Source organism: Stegostoma tigrinum, chromosome 7 (genome assembly GCF_030684315.1).
Source record: "Stegostoma tigrinum isolate sSteTig4 chromosome 7, sSteTig4.hap1, whole genome shotgun sequence".
Classification (NCBI taxonomy): domain Eukaryota; kingdom Metazoa; phylum Chordata; class Chondrichthyes; order Orectolobiformes; family Stegostomatidae; genus Stegostoma; species Stegostoma tigrinum.
Window position 1 is genome coordinate 94,325,751 of NC_081360.1, and position 18,304 is coordinate 94,344,054.

The 18,304-nt window shown below is 47.0% G+C and overlaps 1 protein-coding gene across 3 annotated transcripts in view; it reads left to right on the forward strand.

Moving 5' to 3' along the window:
• The window catches only part of gypc (glycophorin C (Gerbich blood group)), an 87,015-nt gene that overhangs the window by 60,762 nt on the left and 7,949 nt on the right, over positions 1-18,304 (forward strand). For all 3 annotated transcript variants that reach the window (XM_048534092.2, XM_048534091.2, XM_048534093.2), the window contains one exon: positions 7,187-7,249. In XM_048534092.2, the coding sequence (XP_048390049.1) occupies positions 7,187-7,249 (63 nt within the window). The remainder of the gene's footprint in view (positions 1-7,186; positions 7,250-18,304) is intronic.

Genomic DNA, 18,304 nt, shown 5'->3' on the forward strand with positions numbered 1-18,304 from the left:
TTAAACTAGAAATTGGATAGGCTGGGACCATTTTTCTTCCTGAGAGAGTCAGAGGCTGAGGGGTGACCTTTAGAGAAGTTTATAAAATCATGAGGAGCATAGATAAGGTGAATAGCCAGGGACTTTTCCCCACAGTAGGGAAATCCAAATCTAGAGGGCATAGGTTTAAGGTAAGAGGGGAGAGATTTAAAATGGAGCTGAGGGGCAACTTATTCACGAAGGTGATATCTATGGTCTGCATTGTCTTAAGAAGTGTTGGAGGCTGGTACAATTATAACATTTTTAAAAGGCATCTGGATGGTTATAAAGTTTAGAGGGTTAGCAGGCAAATGGTCCTAGTTCAGTTTAGGAAACCAGGTCAACAAAGAGGAGTTGAGCCGAAGGGCCTGTTCCTGTGCTGTATGACTCTTGAATGGTGACACGCTAATTCTGAGCTTATGCCCGCTGGTCCAAAGACGGACTGTCTATTATCACAAGGGGAAAACAGCCTCTCTGGCAAGCCTTGTAAGAATCTTGTATGTTTCAATAAGGTCACCTCTTGTGCTTCTAAATCCAATGAGTACAGGCCCGACTGGCTCCACCTCTCCTCACCAGGTATGGAGGGGCTGCTTGGTACCAGCTGAGAGAAAGCCTTCTGGCCTGTCTCCAATGCCAATGCATCTTACTTCAATACAAGGCCCAAAAGTCTTCATTGCAGTTGTGGTCAGACTAGTGCCCCATATAATTTAAACAAATTCTCCCAATTTTTAGAGATAATTTAGAAATAAACCAAGCGGAGGCTTGGGGACCGCTTTGCAGAACACCTCCGCTCAGTTCGCAACAAACAACTGCACCTCCCAGTCGCAAACCATTTCCACTCCCCCTCCCATTCTCTTGATGACATGTCCATCATGGGCCTCCTGCACTGCCACAATGATGCCACCCGAAGGTTGCAGGAACAGCAACTCATATTCCGCCTGGGAACCCTGCAGCCATATGGTATCAATGTGGACTTCACCAGTTTCAAAATCTCCCCTTCCCCCACTGCATCCCTAAACCAGCCCAGTTCATCCCCTCCCCCCACTGCACCACACAACCAGCCCAGCCCTTCCCCCCCACCCACTGCATCCCAAAACCAGTCCAACCTGTCTCTGCCTCCCTAACCGGTTCTTCCTCTCACCCATCCCTTCCTCCCACCCCAAGCCGCACCCCCAGCTACCTACTAACCTCACCCCACCTCCTTGACCTGTCCGTCTTCCCTGGACTGACCTATCCCCTCCCTACCTCCCCACCTACACCCTCTCCACCTATCTTCTTTACTCTCCATCTTCGGTCCGCCTCCCCCTCTCTCCCTATTTATTCCAGTTCCCTCCCCCCCTCCTCCCCCCATCCCCCTCTCTGATGAAGGGTCCAGGCCCGAAACGTCAGCTTTTGTGCTCCTGAGATGCTGCTTGGCCTGCTGTGTTCATCCAGCCTCACATTTTATTATCTCCCAATTTTTATGCTCTTTTCCTTTCGCTATTGCCTGCTGAACCTGGGGATGTTAGCTTTTTTGTAATTTAGGGTCAAGTATGCCCCAAATTACTCTGCTTTGGAGCTTTTTACAGTTTGTTTTTTCTCCATTCAAATAATAATCAGCTCCTTTTCGAATCAAACAGCGCAGAGGTGGCCCTTTGTTTCATTGAGTCTGTCCCAACACGTGAGGACCACCTGACATTTAACCTAATCCCAATTGCCAGCACTTGGCCCGTAGCCTTGAATGTTATGATGGCCCAAGTGCCCATCCAGGTATTTTTTTCTTTAAGGATTGTGAGGCAAATTGACCGTCCCTGCCTCCCTCCCTCCCCAAGTGGCAAATTCCAGACCGTCACCACCCACTAGATAACAAGTCTTTCCTCCCATTTCCCCCAAACCTTCTGCGCTTCTACCTTGAACCTATGCCCCTCCCCACCTTGTGACTGACCCTCTAACTAAGGTAAGCAACTGCTCTATCTATTCTACCCATGTCCGTCATGACCTCCTACACCTCAATCGGATCACCCCTCGGTCGTCTGTGCTCCAATGAAAACAACCCAAACCTACATAGTCGTTCCTCGTTACTTTTTAATTTTCCATCTCAGGGAACATCCTGGTGAATCTTGTATCAGTGATAATGGGAACTGCAGATGCTGGAGAATCCAAGATAACAAGGCATGGAGCTGGATGAACACAGCACGCCAAGCAGCATCTTAAGAGCACAAAAGCTGACTTTTCGGGCCTAGACCCTTTATCAGGGAAAGGCCCGAGATGTCAGCTTTTGTGCTGCTGAGATGCTGCTTGGCCTGCTGTGTTCATCCAGCTCCGCACTTTGTTATCCTGGTGAATCTGCTTTTCTTTCTGCCAAAGGTCGTAACCTCACATTTTTCCACACTGTATTCCTTTTGCCCAATTTCCCCCCTCTATCCCCCACTTGTATAACCTGTCTAATTCCTCCCTCCATACAGTCTGTTTCATCTTCAACACTTGCTCCCCACCAAAATTTATATCACCTTCATAACAGCAGTGAGACCAAATTCATTCCAACTATACGCGAGTTTAAAAGAATGGTGGGGTATCTCGGAAACATAAAATTCAAACAAGACTAGACAGAGTAATTACACGTTCCTGATGACTGGGGAGAACTGAACTAGGGCTCATAGTTTGAGGGTAGGTCCTGAGAAGAATTTTTTTTTCACCCAGACAATGGTGAGCCTGTGCAGTTGCCTGCCATAGGAAGTGGCTAAGGACAGAAAATGAAATATTTTCAAGGAGGAGCTAGATTCGGTTCTTACAGCTAACAGGATCCAAGAGTATGTGGAGGAAGCGGGGACAGGGGACTGAGTTGATGTTCAGCCATGACAATATTGAACTGTGGATCAGGTTCGAAGGGCTGAAAGGCTTATTGCTAGTTCTTGCTCACAAACATGACTATTGTACGTTCATTTACCTCCTCCTGGTTATATCTTGTCTTTGGGGCGGCACGGTGGCAAAGTGTTTATCACAACATCAGGGACCTGGGAGGAAGAGTTCAATTCCTCCCTCGGGCGACTGTCTGTGTGGAGTTTGCACATTCTCCCTGTGCCTGTGTGGGCTTCCTCCCAGGTGCTCTTGTTCCCTCCCACAGTCCAAAGATGTGCAGGTTAGGTGGATTGGTCATGATAAATTGCCTATAGTGTTCAGGGATGCCTAGATTAGGTAGGTTGTAGAGGGATGGGTCTGAGTGTGGGTGTGGACTTGTTGGGCTGAAGGGCCTCTTTCCATACTGCAGGGATTCTATGATCAGTTCAGAGTCAACCGCATTGCTATGGGTCTGGAGTCAAATGTAGGCCAGACCAGGTATGGGTGGCAGTTTCCTTCCCTATAGGACATTAGTGAACCAGATGGGTTTTCCCAACAATTGGCAATGGATTCGTGGTCATGACTGGAATTTTAATTCCTGTTTTGTTTTGATTGTGGAATTTGAATTCAATAAATTCAAAGTGCCAGGTCCCCAGAACATTATCTGGATTAACAGCCCAGCAATAATATCACTAGGTCGTTGTCAAACCTTCACTTGTCCCTCCAGAGTGTATAATAAACAGGCTTCTGTGGAAACCTTATCAGTTGTTGGAGACAGAAGTTAACTTTGTCATAATTAGCATATACAAATCTTGTTCACATATGAAAATTTACTCTTTATTCTGATGTCAGTTGTTGCAACTATCCTTTACTTGTTTTCTGCTGTATGCAAATGAGTTCCACTCAAATAGAAGATATGGAATATAGGATAGAATAGAACCTCCTCTTAATGTCATGTGTCCTCCATTTGTAGGAGTACAGCGAAAAGCTTTTACAATGTCTGCCTCCTTAGAGTGACATCTTGGGTATAAGTACATAGCTACAATCGTTTGATACAGGAGAAGAATAAAAGTGGTTATATTACTGAGAGTTGAGAAATAAGTTTTAAAAATAGACATTGTTAAAGGGCTGACATTGCAGTGAGGTAGGATACTTCACGTTAGGCTTTAGTGTAGTAGCTCAGTGTAGAACCTCTGAACATGGTCTGATCCCCTGCACTAGACCAGAGTCCAACAGCCATTGCCACTCTGCTACAAGCCCCAGCCCACTCCCTACCGACACTCTGCTGCTCCAAGTCAGTTCCAGGACTGCCTCCCCAGTGCCAGGTTTCCACCCAAGATTGCCTGTCTGCCTGCACTCTTCTCTGGGGCTGCTTCCCCATGTGCTGCTCCGGGCCTCGCAGCCCACATGCTGTGCAATATGTTGGCATCGATGTACTTTTGAGTAACTTATTGACTAAGGACCTCTAAAATCAGCATTAACGACATTGTGGGTCTTAATTAGGGTTGATAGAGATTGCAGGAGTGTAAGCTATTGATCAACATTTATCTTTCGTTGAACATTGTCTTCTCAGTATATTTTGGAAAAGCCTACAGCATGAAGCTTCACAGAATGATCCCTGAGCAGAATCCTTTAACTCGTGACCCTACATCGCTGCAAATTTACATCTTGACCCTTAAATCAGAGTCCAGCAGGGTTAAAGTTGTACCTTTTTTTTTTCCTACCTTTCAAAATCATAATTTCAGTTGGAGGGGATCTGAAGAGGATCCAAGAGAAACAAGAAACAGCACGCACGATATAAAAGAACTCAACTTCAAAAAGAAATATTGTGTATCCAAATTCCTAAATCACTTCTCTGCTAATTTTGAAAAGGTTTGTCACTTTACGATCAGAGATAATGGGAACTGCGGATGCTGGAGAATCCAAGATAACAAAGTGTGGAGCTGAATGAACACAGCAGGCCCAGCAGCATCTCAGGAGCACAAGAGCTGACGTTTCGGGCCGAGACCCTTCGTCAGAAAATGAAGGGTCTAGGCCTGAAACGTCAGCTGTTGTGCTCCTAAGATGCTGCTTGGCCTGCTGTGTTCATCCAGCCCCACACTTTGTTAGCTTTGTCACTTTACAGGTGTTATTCCTCCACCTACCCTGGTTTGTGAAGATTTGTCAGACAACATTTTGGCACAGTGGTAATCTTCTGCAGAAACAATTTGTTTCTGCAGAAGATTACAAGTAATTCAGAACTGTGCAGGCTAATTGAGGCAGAGAGATCATAATTTATCAACGTGTCCTGTTTTGACAGTCACTGTCAGGAAAATTTTACAGAGCAATGTGATGGGGGGGGGGACGCCACGAACCCAAGATCGTGGTTGAGGCCATCTTTATGGGTATGAAACTTGGCTATCCATCACTGCTTGGCAGTTCTGCATTGTGGTGTATCTCTAAGACCACCTTTCAGAATGCTTATCCAAAGTTCGGAGGCGGAATGTCATTGACCGCTGAGGTATTCCGTGACTGGGAGGGAGCATTCCTGCCTGGTAGTTGCGTGGTGTCCATTCATCGCTGTTGTCACGTCTGCACGGTCTCACTGGTATACCATGCCTCGTGGCATCCTTGCCTGCAGCCTATGAGGCATGGTATATTGGCGAGACTACGCAGACACCAAGGCACTGCCCAACAATCGCCAGACAGCAACGTTCCCTCTCAGTCGGGAAACACTTCAGCGGTCAAGGACATCAGACTTCAATCTTTAGCTAAGTGTTCTCAAAGGCAACCTTTGAGATACAAAACAACGCAGAATCACCGAGCAGAGACAGACAGCCAAGTTCTGTACCCATGAAGATGGCTTCAACCATGATCCTGGAGTCATGACCTTTCTTCCCCCTGCCCCCCCACATCATACTGTTCTGTAAAATCTTCCTGACTGTGTCCTGTTTTGACACAGTCACCTTGATAAATTATGATCTCTCTACCTCAGTTATCCTCCACAGTTTTGAATTACTTGTTACTTTGGTTAGACCCACAGCATGAGACTGTTGTACGTATCTCATTATTCCAGTCATTGGGTTTGTCTCCAGCACCAGCTTACTTTTGTATTTATCTCTCAGCCTCAATTATTCAGATTATAGGCATCCCTTTGCTTGTTATTCAGCTGTTGACACTCTACTCACACGATCAGACACTCTTGATCACCTGCAGAGACCTATTATTTGGCCTGTCGACTCTCCACTCACACACTATTTTTATGATCTTTTGACCCCTCTCATTACAAAAGCCTGGGTGTTCTTCTCATGTCATCTGACAAAGGGGCAGTGTCTAGAAAGTGATAATGGGAACTGCAGATGTTGGAGAATCCAAGATAACAAAGTGTGGAGCTGGATGAGCACAGCAGGCCCAGCAGCATCTCAGGAGCACAAAAGCTGACGTTTCGGGCCTAGACCCTTCATCAGAGAGGGGGATGGGGAGAGGGAACTGGAATAAATAGGGAGAGAGGGGGAGGCGGACCGAAGATGGAGAGAAAAGAAGATAGGTGGAGAGGAGAGTATGGGTGGGGACGTAGGGAGGGGATAGGTCAGTCCAGGGAAGACGGACAGGTCAAGGAGGCGGGATGAGTTGGTAGGTAGGAAATGGAGGTGCGGCTTGAGGTGGGAGGAAGGGATGGGTGAGAGGAAGAACAAGTTAGGGAGGCAGAGACAGGTTGGACTGGTTTTGGGATGCAGTGGGGGGAGGGGACGAGCTGGGCTGGTTTTGGGATGTGGTGGGGGAAGGGGAGATTTTGAAGCTTGTGAAGTCCACATTAACACCATTGGGCTGCAGGGTTCCCAAGCGGAATATGAGTTGCTGTGTTTCTAGAAAGGTTGTGATTTCCAGCAAACCTGTTGGACTGGAACCTGGTGTCATGTGACTTTTTGATCTTGTGTAAATTGCAAACGAGATGAATAACTAGACCATTTCTGTTTGGTAACATTGATTTGGGGGAAACATTGGCCAGATACCTTTTTTACGTAATATTCTGACTTTTCTAATCTGACACATAAGAATTTATTTCAATATCACATTGTGGTATTGCCACCAATTTCATAACAGCTGCTTAGAGCTGGCCTGGGGTCTAGAATCTAGATTTACATTTTCATATCCTGGAATTAGATTGCAACTGATGATTGATTGTTCAAATTGAGAAAAATGCCCTGAAGTGTCACACTGATGCAGATTTCTTTATCTATACATATTTTCTTGGGAACTAGAATTTCATGAGATCTTAATGGGTATCTTTGGTTTCTCTATGCTGGCCGTGTGTTCCAGCAATGAAATTTAGCCAGACTGTTTCTCTGATGTATTTTGTTTTTGTTTGCAGACACTTCAACTGCAGGGCGTACACCTGTGAGTAATGATGGAATGGATTCTGCACTCATTGGAGGTAAGATGCTCGTCTTCAACTGTCAATGGCTAAGCTGTTAATTTGAAGTCAGTTTAAAAGCACCCGAAACTGTGATGTTCAATCCATATAGGAGTGAAAAGAGAAGTCACTGGAGAAGCTCAGCATGTCAGTTCTGTGGAAGGGTCACCAGACCTGAAATGTTAACTGATTTATTTCTTTACAGATCCTGCCAGACCCACTGAGCTTTTCCAGCAACTTCTGTTTTTGTTCCTGATTTACAGCATCCGCAGTTTTCTTGGTTTTTATTCCATAGTAGGATCGATCCCAGGATTGAGTGTGGTACTGCAGTCCCTATGCTGCATGATGATGGCTTCTGGGGGAGCTGTGATAGGTGTCTTGCACTAGTCACTGGACTAAGGAGAGGGAATGGCCTAGTGGTATTTTCGCTGGACTGTTAATCCAGAGACGCAGATAATGTTCTGGGGACCCAAGTTCAAATCACGCAATGGCAGATGGTGGAATTTGAATTCAATAAATATCTGGAATTAGCAGTAAAACGATGACTGTGAATCCATTGTTGATTGTCCGAAAGACCCATCTGGTTCACTAATGTCCTGTTAGGAAAGAAACTTCCATCCTTACCTGGTATGGCCTACAAGTGACTCCAAACCCATAGCCATGTGGTTAACTCTGAACTGCCCTCTGGGCAATTTGGGATGGGCAATAAATGCTGCCTGGCCAGCAACGCCTTCATCTTTGAATGAAAATAGGAAGAAAACAAGAGATGGTGGAAACTGAGATTTTGCTTACCACAGGGATCAAAGGAAAATCTTACTGATTATAATCTGGAAGCTGGGATGGGCCTGTGTCTCAGCCCTCCTGGACTGAATTGAGGGCAAGAACTTCATGACACCATTGCAGCAAGAACAACCTATCAAGCAGGACAATGTTTAAAAAGCCCTGGCAAGAACCTTTCTTCTAAATGAAAATTACTTTAGGGGAGGCACAGTACCTCAGTGGTTAGCACTGCTGCCTCTCAGGCCCAGGGACCTAGGTGCTATTCCGCCCTTGGGTGACTGTCTGTGTGGAGTTTGCACATTCTCCCTATGTCTGCATGGGTTTCCTCCAGGTGCTCCAGTTTCCTCCCACAGTCCAAAGATGTGCAGGTTAGGTAGATCGGCCATGCTAAATTGCCTGTAGTGTTCAGGGATGTGTAGGTTAGATGGTTTATAGGGGGATGGGTCTGAGTGGGATGCACTGTGTCGGTGTGGATTTGTTGGGCCGAAAGGCCTGTTTCCACACTGTAGGGATCTATGGTTAAAAGAGCCCAGTGAGTAAGAAATACAAACCAGGAAGTCCTTATTTTTGATTCACAGTATCTACTCATTCATCTGGAACTAAGATGGTTGACTCGATTAGGGAGAGAAATGTAGCCTGTGCCCCCACTTCGTGGTTGCTGCCTGGTGAGCCTCACTAGCACTAGGGGTTGGTGATGCAGTAGATATGATACCACCCGCAGTTTGATGAGCATCATATAGTTCCAGCTGGCATGAGAAATATATCCTTCCAGGCAAGGTGATAGAGGTACCCTGACTGAGCTTAGTAGAGTAAATTTGGGACAGCAGGATAGAAATTTTCAAAAGTTGTGGGATACATTGTTCAGTGAATCAATGCAATGCCCATTCGGATCTTGTGACCTGAATGACTGTAGTGCTAGAGTAGTGTATCTAAGTGTTGTGAGGACTGTCTAATCAGACCATGACACTGAGGCAAAGAAGGGAGAAAGGTCAAATTCCACCCAGGTTCCTGTTTTTGGTATCCAGCCATCTCTTCCTGAAAACGTTTGTGTAGAACTTGGAACGCAGAGTGAGACATGGGTCAGAAGGGAAGGAAACTGGCCCAAAGGGAAATAAAGGCTGTTAGGAAAGTGTCAATTGCATGTTGTAACCATCCAATTAGATTAATAGGGCATTTTGCCTATTAGGCTTATTTTCTAGTTGCTGCAGGTAGTTTGTTGAGGTTGCTTAGAATTTTCACATCAGATTCATGCATGATTATATTAGTTATATATAGTGTGTAAGTTCTTCATGATTACCAATCACAGTGTTGAAAGAAAGCGATCAGCTGGTTCATAAATCAAAACCGAAGAACTGCAAACTCTGGAAACCTGAAACAAAAACTGAAATCTCTGGAGAAACACAGCTGGTCTGGCCAGCATCTGTGGATAGAAAACAGAATGAAGGTTTTAAGGGTCACTAGACCAGAAATATTGACTCCAGTTTAATTTTCCACAGATGTTGCCACACCTTTTGAATTTCTTCCCAGCTATTTTTGTTTGAGCTGGTTCAATATGTTTGTCAAATGCAAATACGAACGACACCCCTTACCACACACCCCCTAATCTCTTTGCCCCTTCTGCAAGGGGTAATGAAAACTAACTGAGGCAAGACAACTGGAAGTGACCTCGCTGACCACCTTAAGCTCATCCGTTCAGATCTATGGAATGAAGACACTAACTCCCAGCGCTCACTTTCCGTTCGTAAGTTAGTGTCCACAAACTACAAGTAACCTTAGGAAGAATACGTTGCCCAATGCTTAACTCCGTATCTGAGACGATTTTTGTACCAGAAGGCTGACAATTAACACGCATGTACTCCCACAATGAACAAATGTCGCGACGATGAATTGATTGACAGTAACTGCGTAAACAAATAAAAACACAGAAATCATTCTATCGTTTGTCTTAACATTTGAGATTTAAAAAACAAAACTTGACGAGGCAACGATATTATTTCCATGTCCAGCAGAATTCCAATCTGACCGAAGATTGGAAATGATCAAAAGACAAGAGGGAATCGACCGTGTTTCCTGCAACTCATCCCTCACACCCTGTCCCCGCAATAACTGCCAACAGAGAATTCCCCTAGTCCTCACACACCACCCCACCAACCTCCCAGATACAACGCATTATCCTCCGACACTTCCGCCATCTACAATCCGACCCCACCACCAAAGACATTTTTCCATCCCCACCCTTGTCTGCCTTCCGGAGAGACCACTCTCTCCGTGACTCCCTTGTCCACTCCACACTGCCCTCCAACCCCACCACACCCGGCACCTTCCCCTGCAACCGCAGGAAATGCTACACTTGCCCCCACACCTCCTCCCTCGCCCCCATCCCAGGCCCCAAGGCGACTTTCCGCATCAAGCAGATGTTCACCTGCACATTTGCCAACGTGGTATACTGTATCCTCTGTACCCGGTGTGGCTTCCTCTACATTGGGGAAACCAAGCGGAGGCTTGGGAACCGCTTTGCAGAACACCTACGCTTGGTTTGCAATAAACAATTGCATCTCCCATTCGCGAACCATTTTAACTCCCCCTCCCATTCCTTAGACGACATGTCCATCCTGGGCCTCCTGCAGTGCCATAACGATGCCACCCGTAGGTTGCAGGAACAGCAACTCATATTCCGCTTGGGAACCCTGCAGCCCAATGTTATCAATGTGGATTTCACCTGCTTCAAAATCCCCCCCTTCCAATCCCCCCCCACCCCACTACATCCCAAAACCAGCCCAGCTCATCCCCGCCTCCCTAACCTGTTCTTCCTCTCACCTAGCCCCTCCTCCCACCTCAAGCTGCACCTCCATTTCCTGCCTACTAACCTCATCCCGCCCCTTGACCTGTCCGTCCTCCCAGGACTGACCTATCCCCTCCCTACCTCCCGACCTCTCCCCTCCACCTATCTTCTCCTCTATCCATCTTCAGTCTGCTGCCCCATCTCTCTCTCTATTTATTTCAGAATTCTCTCCCTGTCCCCCTTTTCTGATGATGGGTCTAGGCCCGAAATGTCAGCTTTTGTGCTCCTAAGATGCTGCTTGGCCTGCTGTATTCATCCAGCTCCACGCTTTGTTATGTTAGAGGGATCGATACCTCTGGCAGTATGTTTGACTGTAGAGGGAGAGGGGTTTTTGTTTTGTGCCAAGCAGGACAGCTGGCAATGAGTTACAAAGTAGGAATTCTATGATGTAACACAGGCTTCATAAAGGCAGTATCTGAGGATTGAATTACTGCCTTGGGTTATCCACCAGCTGGATGTTTGGTATGAAGCCCAATCGTTCGTAGTCTTCAGTTTTCCTTTTTCTTGGACAGGAGTTAAGCGGAGTGCAGCTGGAGGCAGCAAAATGCTCATGGATTGGTGATGAATGCGATGCTGACTTAAACTGATTTTGACCTGTGCTCTGTAATATTTCTTTGTTTTTGTAAACTGTAACAAATGCCATAAGCTGAAAGGCTTGATAATTTTCAGTTCCTTTTAACCGTTGGACATTTTCACTCCAGATGTCTGCCTCACCATTGTTGTCGTCCTCATTGCTGTGTTTCTCTTGGGTGATGTAATGGTGTGCGAACGTATTCTTTGAAACCATCTGAAAATGTCCTGGGTAGAGGTACCAATCCTCCTCATTGATCTAGGCCTTAATGAAACTAGGGGAAGGATGCTCACACAACTTCTCTTCCCCTGAAGAAGTTTAATCTTGATCAACCATAAAGTTTATTAAAGATATAATGGAAATAGCTACTGAATACTGAAGTTATAGCCTGTGAGGCATCAGGCTGAACTTGAATGAGTACACATGACTTCTTTGGCACTAGCTCAGCCTAAGAACAACTGGATGGTCTTTAAAACTCCATTTGAAGCTGGTAAACTCCTCACAGGAGCAGTCCATTATATCCTGACAGGTAGATCTCATTTTGTGATAGGAGTTAACTCTTTCAGGTACAAGCTATTTTTATACAACATGGTCTGAGAGAGTAATCAGGCTTTTGTTAAACCATCTATAACTTTGTTCCATATAGTTGCTCAAGCCTCTCATTTCATAAGATAATTTTTGTTTTGTTACTGTGGAAACTGTCAATTTTAAATCTAAGACCATAAGAGAGATTGGATAGACTAGGATTGTTTTCCTTGAAGCAGAAGAAATTGAGAGGGTAGATAATTATGATTGCATCAAGTTACGATGGGCTTAGACGGGAAGAGACTTTCCCCTTAGCAAGATCAATGGCCAGGGGAGTAGATTTGAAGTAAAGGACAGGAGGTTCAGAGGGAATGTGGGGATTTTTTTTTATACCTAGAGGTTGGTGGGAATCTGTAACTTGTAAGTTTGGTAGACACAGCAACCCTCACAGTATTTTAATATGTTGATGTGCAGTCATGCTGCCAAAGTATACATGGTCCATATTCCGGTGCTGGAAAATGCAATCATTATAGCTTATTAATTTTAACTGGCACAGATCTGATCGGTATAAGGGGCCTGTATTCTTTGAGCTGTAGACCTATAGGACTCTAAGTCTGTCTGTCTTAGAATTGGAACCTCACTCTTGTACACGTACTTAGGCTCTCCTTTCTCTTAGTTGCACTGGATTGGTTTCTATGGTGTTTTAGGACAGATCAGCCACTCAAGGCTTTGTTCTGCCTCTGTTGGATTGTGGTGGGAGAAGTACCCACCAATGTGCACCCTGGTATGTTTTGCTGGAGCGGCCAGTTAAGGGGAGGGACTTTTATCAATAAAGGGTCCCCTCTGCCCATCAAAGGCCCACTCTGTCTATGTCCTCTCAGCAGAGCCTGCAAGACCCACTAACTTGAAGGTTTGGCTTAGCCATTAGAGACAGAAGTGTCAGCCATTTGATTGTTTGGCAGTTCTCTGAGGTGGGACTTCCTCCTCTGATTTGGGGAGTGATGAGGTCAATATGGGGGTAATAGGTGTCCCCTCACTGATGGATGGAAGGCCAGTCAGTCAAGATGACCCTGACATATTACCAACAATGCAAATTTTATCGCATGTGCCCCCATCCCCACCACCAATGTCCATCAAGAGGAAATTGATGGGGAGTAAAATTCTGAAGGAGCAGACCTAAAAGCAGGAGAGGCTGGAAATGTGCCAGGTCTGGCAGCGACTGTGGAGTGACATGCAGAGTTGCCATTCTGGATCAATTACCTTTTTTTTAATCAAAGGTCACAGGCTTGAAACTTTAACTCTGGTCTGTTACCACAGATAATGCCTCACCAGCTGAGTCTGCAAGTACAGCATTTTTTGTTTAGATTTGAAGAAATGCCACAATGGGTTTTTACACCTACTGTATCTTCCTCCTGTCTCTTCTCCACCCACTCTTTCTTTTTCTTTTCTCCCCTCCCACCCCTACTGTCACTGTTTCTACGCCCCCTACCAACTGTCTCTTTTACCTCACTCCCATCCCCTCCTTCTCCATGCAAAGTAAATTTGAGATTCTACCTGATAATGTAGGCTTCCTGACCAGGGTTAAACTTAAGCTCCACGACTTCTTGTACTCAAAGAACAGAATGATCTGACTACAACCCATGACATCTGGATTAAATAAATGTGGGGAAGCTGCAGAGCTGTCATAATTTCACAAGATCAACATGTTTTTGTTGAAGGGAAGGAAACAAAAGTATACTGTTTAATTCTAATTGGATATTTGATAGTCTTTTGCAGAAGAGCACCCCATAAAATGAGAAAAGGGTCATCTGTAACAGTTTTGATGTTTCTCTCTGGAAGCTGTCTTCCTTAAATTTGTTTTCTCCTTGCCTGATTTTTGCCGCCTCAACGACAGAGCTACTTGATTCTTTGGACTGTGCTTCCACAGACAACTGTTTCGTTACTGATATGGGCTTTGGTTGTGTATCGTTTGAGGAGGGGCTGGCTGTCAGTCTGATCCAGTTCTCTCACCAATAGCCCATCCCTGCACCATTCACATTGGATAGTGAGCAGCGTGTTTAACCTGATGATAGACACCACCCTTCCCTGAGATCGAGAATAAGCTGAGGCCATGTCATTGGGATCACAGAAGAGAATGTGAGCCCTTTTTTTGCTTGCTTCAAAGGACAAAGTCTATAGGTAGCATGATAATAAAATGTGAGGCTGGATAAACACAGCAGGCCAAGCAGCATCTCAGGAGCACAAAAGCTGACATTTCGGGCCTAGACCCTTCATCAGAGAGGGGGATGGGGTGAGGGTTCTGGAATAAATAGGGAAAGAGGGGGAGGCGGACCGAGGATGGAGAGAAAAGAAGATAGGTGGAGAGAGTATAGGTGGGGAGGTAGGGAGGGGATAGGTCAGTCCAGGGAAGACGGACAGGTCAAGGAGGTGGGATGAGGTTAGTAGGTAGGAGATGGGGGTGCGGCTTGGGGTGAGAGGAAGAACAGGTTAGGGAGGCAGAGACAGGTTGGACTGGTTTTGGGATGCAGTGGGTGGAGGGGAAGAGCTGGGCTGGTTGTGTGGTGCAGTGGGGGGAGGGGACGAACTGGGCTGGTTTAGGGATGCGGTGGGGGAAGGGGAGATTTTGAAGCTGGTGAAGTCCACATTGATACCATATGGCTGCAGGGTTCTCAAGCAGAATATGAGTTGCTGTTCCTGCAATCTTCGGGTGGCATCATTGTGGCACTGCAGGAGGCCCATGATGGACATGTCATCTAAAGAATGGGAGGGGAAGTGGAAATGGTTTGCGACTGGGAGGTGCAGTTGTTTGTGGCGAACCGAGCGGAGGTGTTCTGCAAAGCGGTCCCCAAGCCTCCGCTTAGTTTCCCCAATGTAGAGGAAGCCACACCGGGTACAGTGGATGCAGTATACCACATTGGCAGATGTGCAGGTGAACCTCTGCTTAATGTGGAGTGTCATCTTGGTGCCTGGGATAGGGGTGAGGGAGGAGGTGTGGGGGCAAGTGTAGCATTTCCTGCGGTTTCAGGGGAAGGTGCCGGGTGTGGTGGGGTTGGAGGGCAGTGTGGAGCAAACAAGGGAGTCACGGAGAGAGTGGTCTCTCCGGAAAGCAGACAGGGGTGGGGATGGAAACATGTCTTGGGTGGTGGGGTCGGATTGTAGATGGCGGAAGTGTCGAAGGATGATGCGTTGTATCCGGAGGTTGGTGGGGTGGTGTGTGAGAACGAGGGGGATCTTCTTTGGGCGGTTGTGGCGGGGGCGGGGTGTGAAGGATGTGTTGCGGGAAATGCGGGAGACGCGGTCAAGGGCGTTCTCGATCACTGTGAGGGGAAAGTTGCGGTCCTTAAAGAACTTGGACATCTGGGATGTGCGGGAGTGGAATGTCTTATCGTGGGAGCAGATGCGGCGGAGGCGGAGGAATTGGGAATAAGGGGTGGAATTTTTGCAGGAGGGTGGGTGGGAGGAGGTGTATTCTAGGTAGCTGTGGGAGTCGGTGGGCTTGAAATGGACATCAGTTACAAGCTGGTTGCCTGAGATGGAGACTGAGAGATCCAGGAAGGTGAGGGATGTGCTGGAGATGGCCCAGGTGAACTGAAGGTTGGGGTGGAAGGTGTTGGTGAAGTGGATGAACTGTTTGAGCTCCTCTGGGGAGCAAGAGGCGGCGCCGATACAGTCATGAATGTACCGGAGGAAGAGGTGGGGTTTGGGGCCTGTGTAGGTGCGGAAGAGGGACTGTTCCACGTAACCTACAAAGATGCAGGCATAGCTGGGGCCCATGTGGGTGCCCATGGCCATCCCCTTAGTCTGTAGGAAGTGGGAGGAGTCAAAAGAGAAGTTGTTGAGGGTGAGGATGAGTTCGGCTAGGCGGATGAGAGTGTCGGTGGAGGGGGACTGGTCGGGCCTGTGGGACAGGAAGAAGCGGAGGGCCTTGAGGCCATCTGCATGTGGAATGCAGGTGTATAGGGACTGGACATCCATGGTGAAGATGAGGTGTTGGGGGCCAGGGAATTGGAAGTCCTGGAGGAGGTGGAGGGCGTGGGTGGTGTCATGGATGTAGGTAGGGAGTTCCTGACCAAAGGGGAGAAAATGGAGTCCAGATAGGTGGAGATGAGTTTGGTGGGGCAGGAGCAGGCTGAGACGATGGGTCGACCAGGGCAGGCAGGTTTGTGGATTTTGGGAAGGAGATAGAAACGGGCCGTGCGGGGTTGGGTAACAATGATGTTGGAGGCTGTGGGTGGGAGGTCCCCTGAGGTGATGAGGTCATGAACGGTGTTGGAGATGATGGTTTTTCCCCCACAGTGATCGAGAACGCCCTTGACCAGTCTCCCTTAATTCCCGCAACACATCCCTCACACCCCGCCCCTGCCACAACCACCCAAAGAGGATCCCTCTCGTTCTCACACACCACCCCACCAACCTCCGGATACAACACATCATCCTCCGACACTTCCGCCATATACAATCCGACCCCACCACCCAAGACATTTTTCCATCCCCACCCCTGTCTGCTTTCCGGAGAGACCACTCTCTCCGTGACTCCCTTGTTTGCTCCACACTGCCCTCCAACCCCACCACACCCGGCACCTTCCCCTGCAACCGCAGGAAATGCTACACTTGCCCCCACACCTCCTCCCTCACCCCTATCCCAGGCACCAAGATGACACTCCACATTAAGCAGATGTGCAGCTGCACATCTGCCAATGTGGTATACTGCACCCACTGTGCCCGGTGTGGCTTCCTCTACATTGGGGAAACCAAGCGGAGGCTTGGGGACCACTTTGCAGAACACCTCCGCTCGGTTCGCAACAAACAACTGCACCTCCCAGTCGCAAACCATTTCCACTCCCCCTCCCATTCTTTAGATGACATGTCCATCATGGGCCTCCTGCAGTGCCACAATGATGCCACCCGAAGGTTGCAGAAACAGCAACTCATATTCCGCTTGGGAACCCTGCAGCCTAATGGTATCAAGGTGGACTTCACCAGTTTCAAAATGTCCCCTTCCCCCACCGCATCCCTAAACCAGCCCAGTTCGTCCCCTCCCCCCACTGCACCACACAACCAGCCCAGCTCTTCCCCTCCACCCACTGCATCCCAAAACCAGTCCAACCTGTCTCTGCCTCCCTAACCTGTTCTTCCTCTCACCCATCCCTTCCTCCCACCCCAAGCCGCACCCCCATCTCCTACCTACTAACCTCATCCCACCTCCTTGACCTGTCCGTCTTCCCTGGACTGACCTATCCCCTCCCTACCTCCCCACCTATACTCTCTCCACCTATCTTCTTTTCTCTCCATCTTCGGTCCGCCTCCCCCTCTCTCCCTATTTATTCCAGTTCCCTCACCCCATCCCCCTCTCTGATGAAGGGTCTAGGCCCGAAACATCAGCTTTTGTGCTCCTGAGATGCTGCTTGGCCTGCTGTGTTCATCCAGCCTCACATTTTGTTATCTTGGATTCTCTAGCATCTGCAGTTCCCATTATCTCTAGAGGTAGCATGATTGAATTAAACTTGCACTGAACCTCACCTTGAATACTTTGGAGATCGGTAGAGTTCTCATCTCTGTGTCATGACAAAGGATATAGAGAAATTACAAACACTTAAAAGGGTTTTAAAAAAGCAAAGTACTTATAAAGAAAAGGCTGAGTGGGCTGAGACTTTTTCTTAGTATAGGAGAAGCTGAGGGATGACTTAATGGGAAACTTAATTTTCTTTTTAAAATTCATTTGTGGGATGTGGGTGTCGTTGGCTACACAGCATTTATTGCCCATCCCTAATCTCAGTTATGAGTCAACCACATTGCTATGGTCTGGAGTCTCAGATAGGCCAAACTAGTTAAGGAATGCAGTTTCCTTCCCTGGAGGACATTAGTGAATCAGATGTTTTCTCTTTTAATGACAGTTAACAATGGATTCATGGCCATCATTCGGCTCTTAATTCCAGATTCTTTTACTGAATTCAAATTCCATCATTTTACTATGGTGGGATTTTAACCTGGGTGTCTGGAGCATTACTTGGTCTCTGGATTAGTAGTCCAGCGATAATACATTAGACCGCCATCTCCCCCCATGATCACTTTTGTTCAGGTAGAATTAGCAGTGTGATTCCATTTTGTCAAAAAAAATCGAAAAGTAACGATCTTAAATAGATTCCCACTAATAGAACCAGTCAGGAATTCAGGAGGAACATCATTACCCAGAAAGGAAAAAGAACATGAAATGGTGAAGGTGAATGGCATTAATGGATCCATGAGGAATGAGGGAGACAGTACTGGTGGGAAAAGTTGATAATTGGATAGAAAGTTAGTTTGTATGAGGGTCTTCTGTAGCTTCGACCAGAGGAGTCAAATAAATTATGTACTGTTG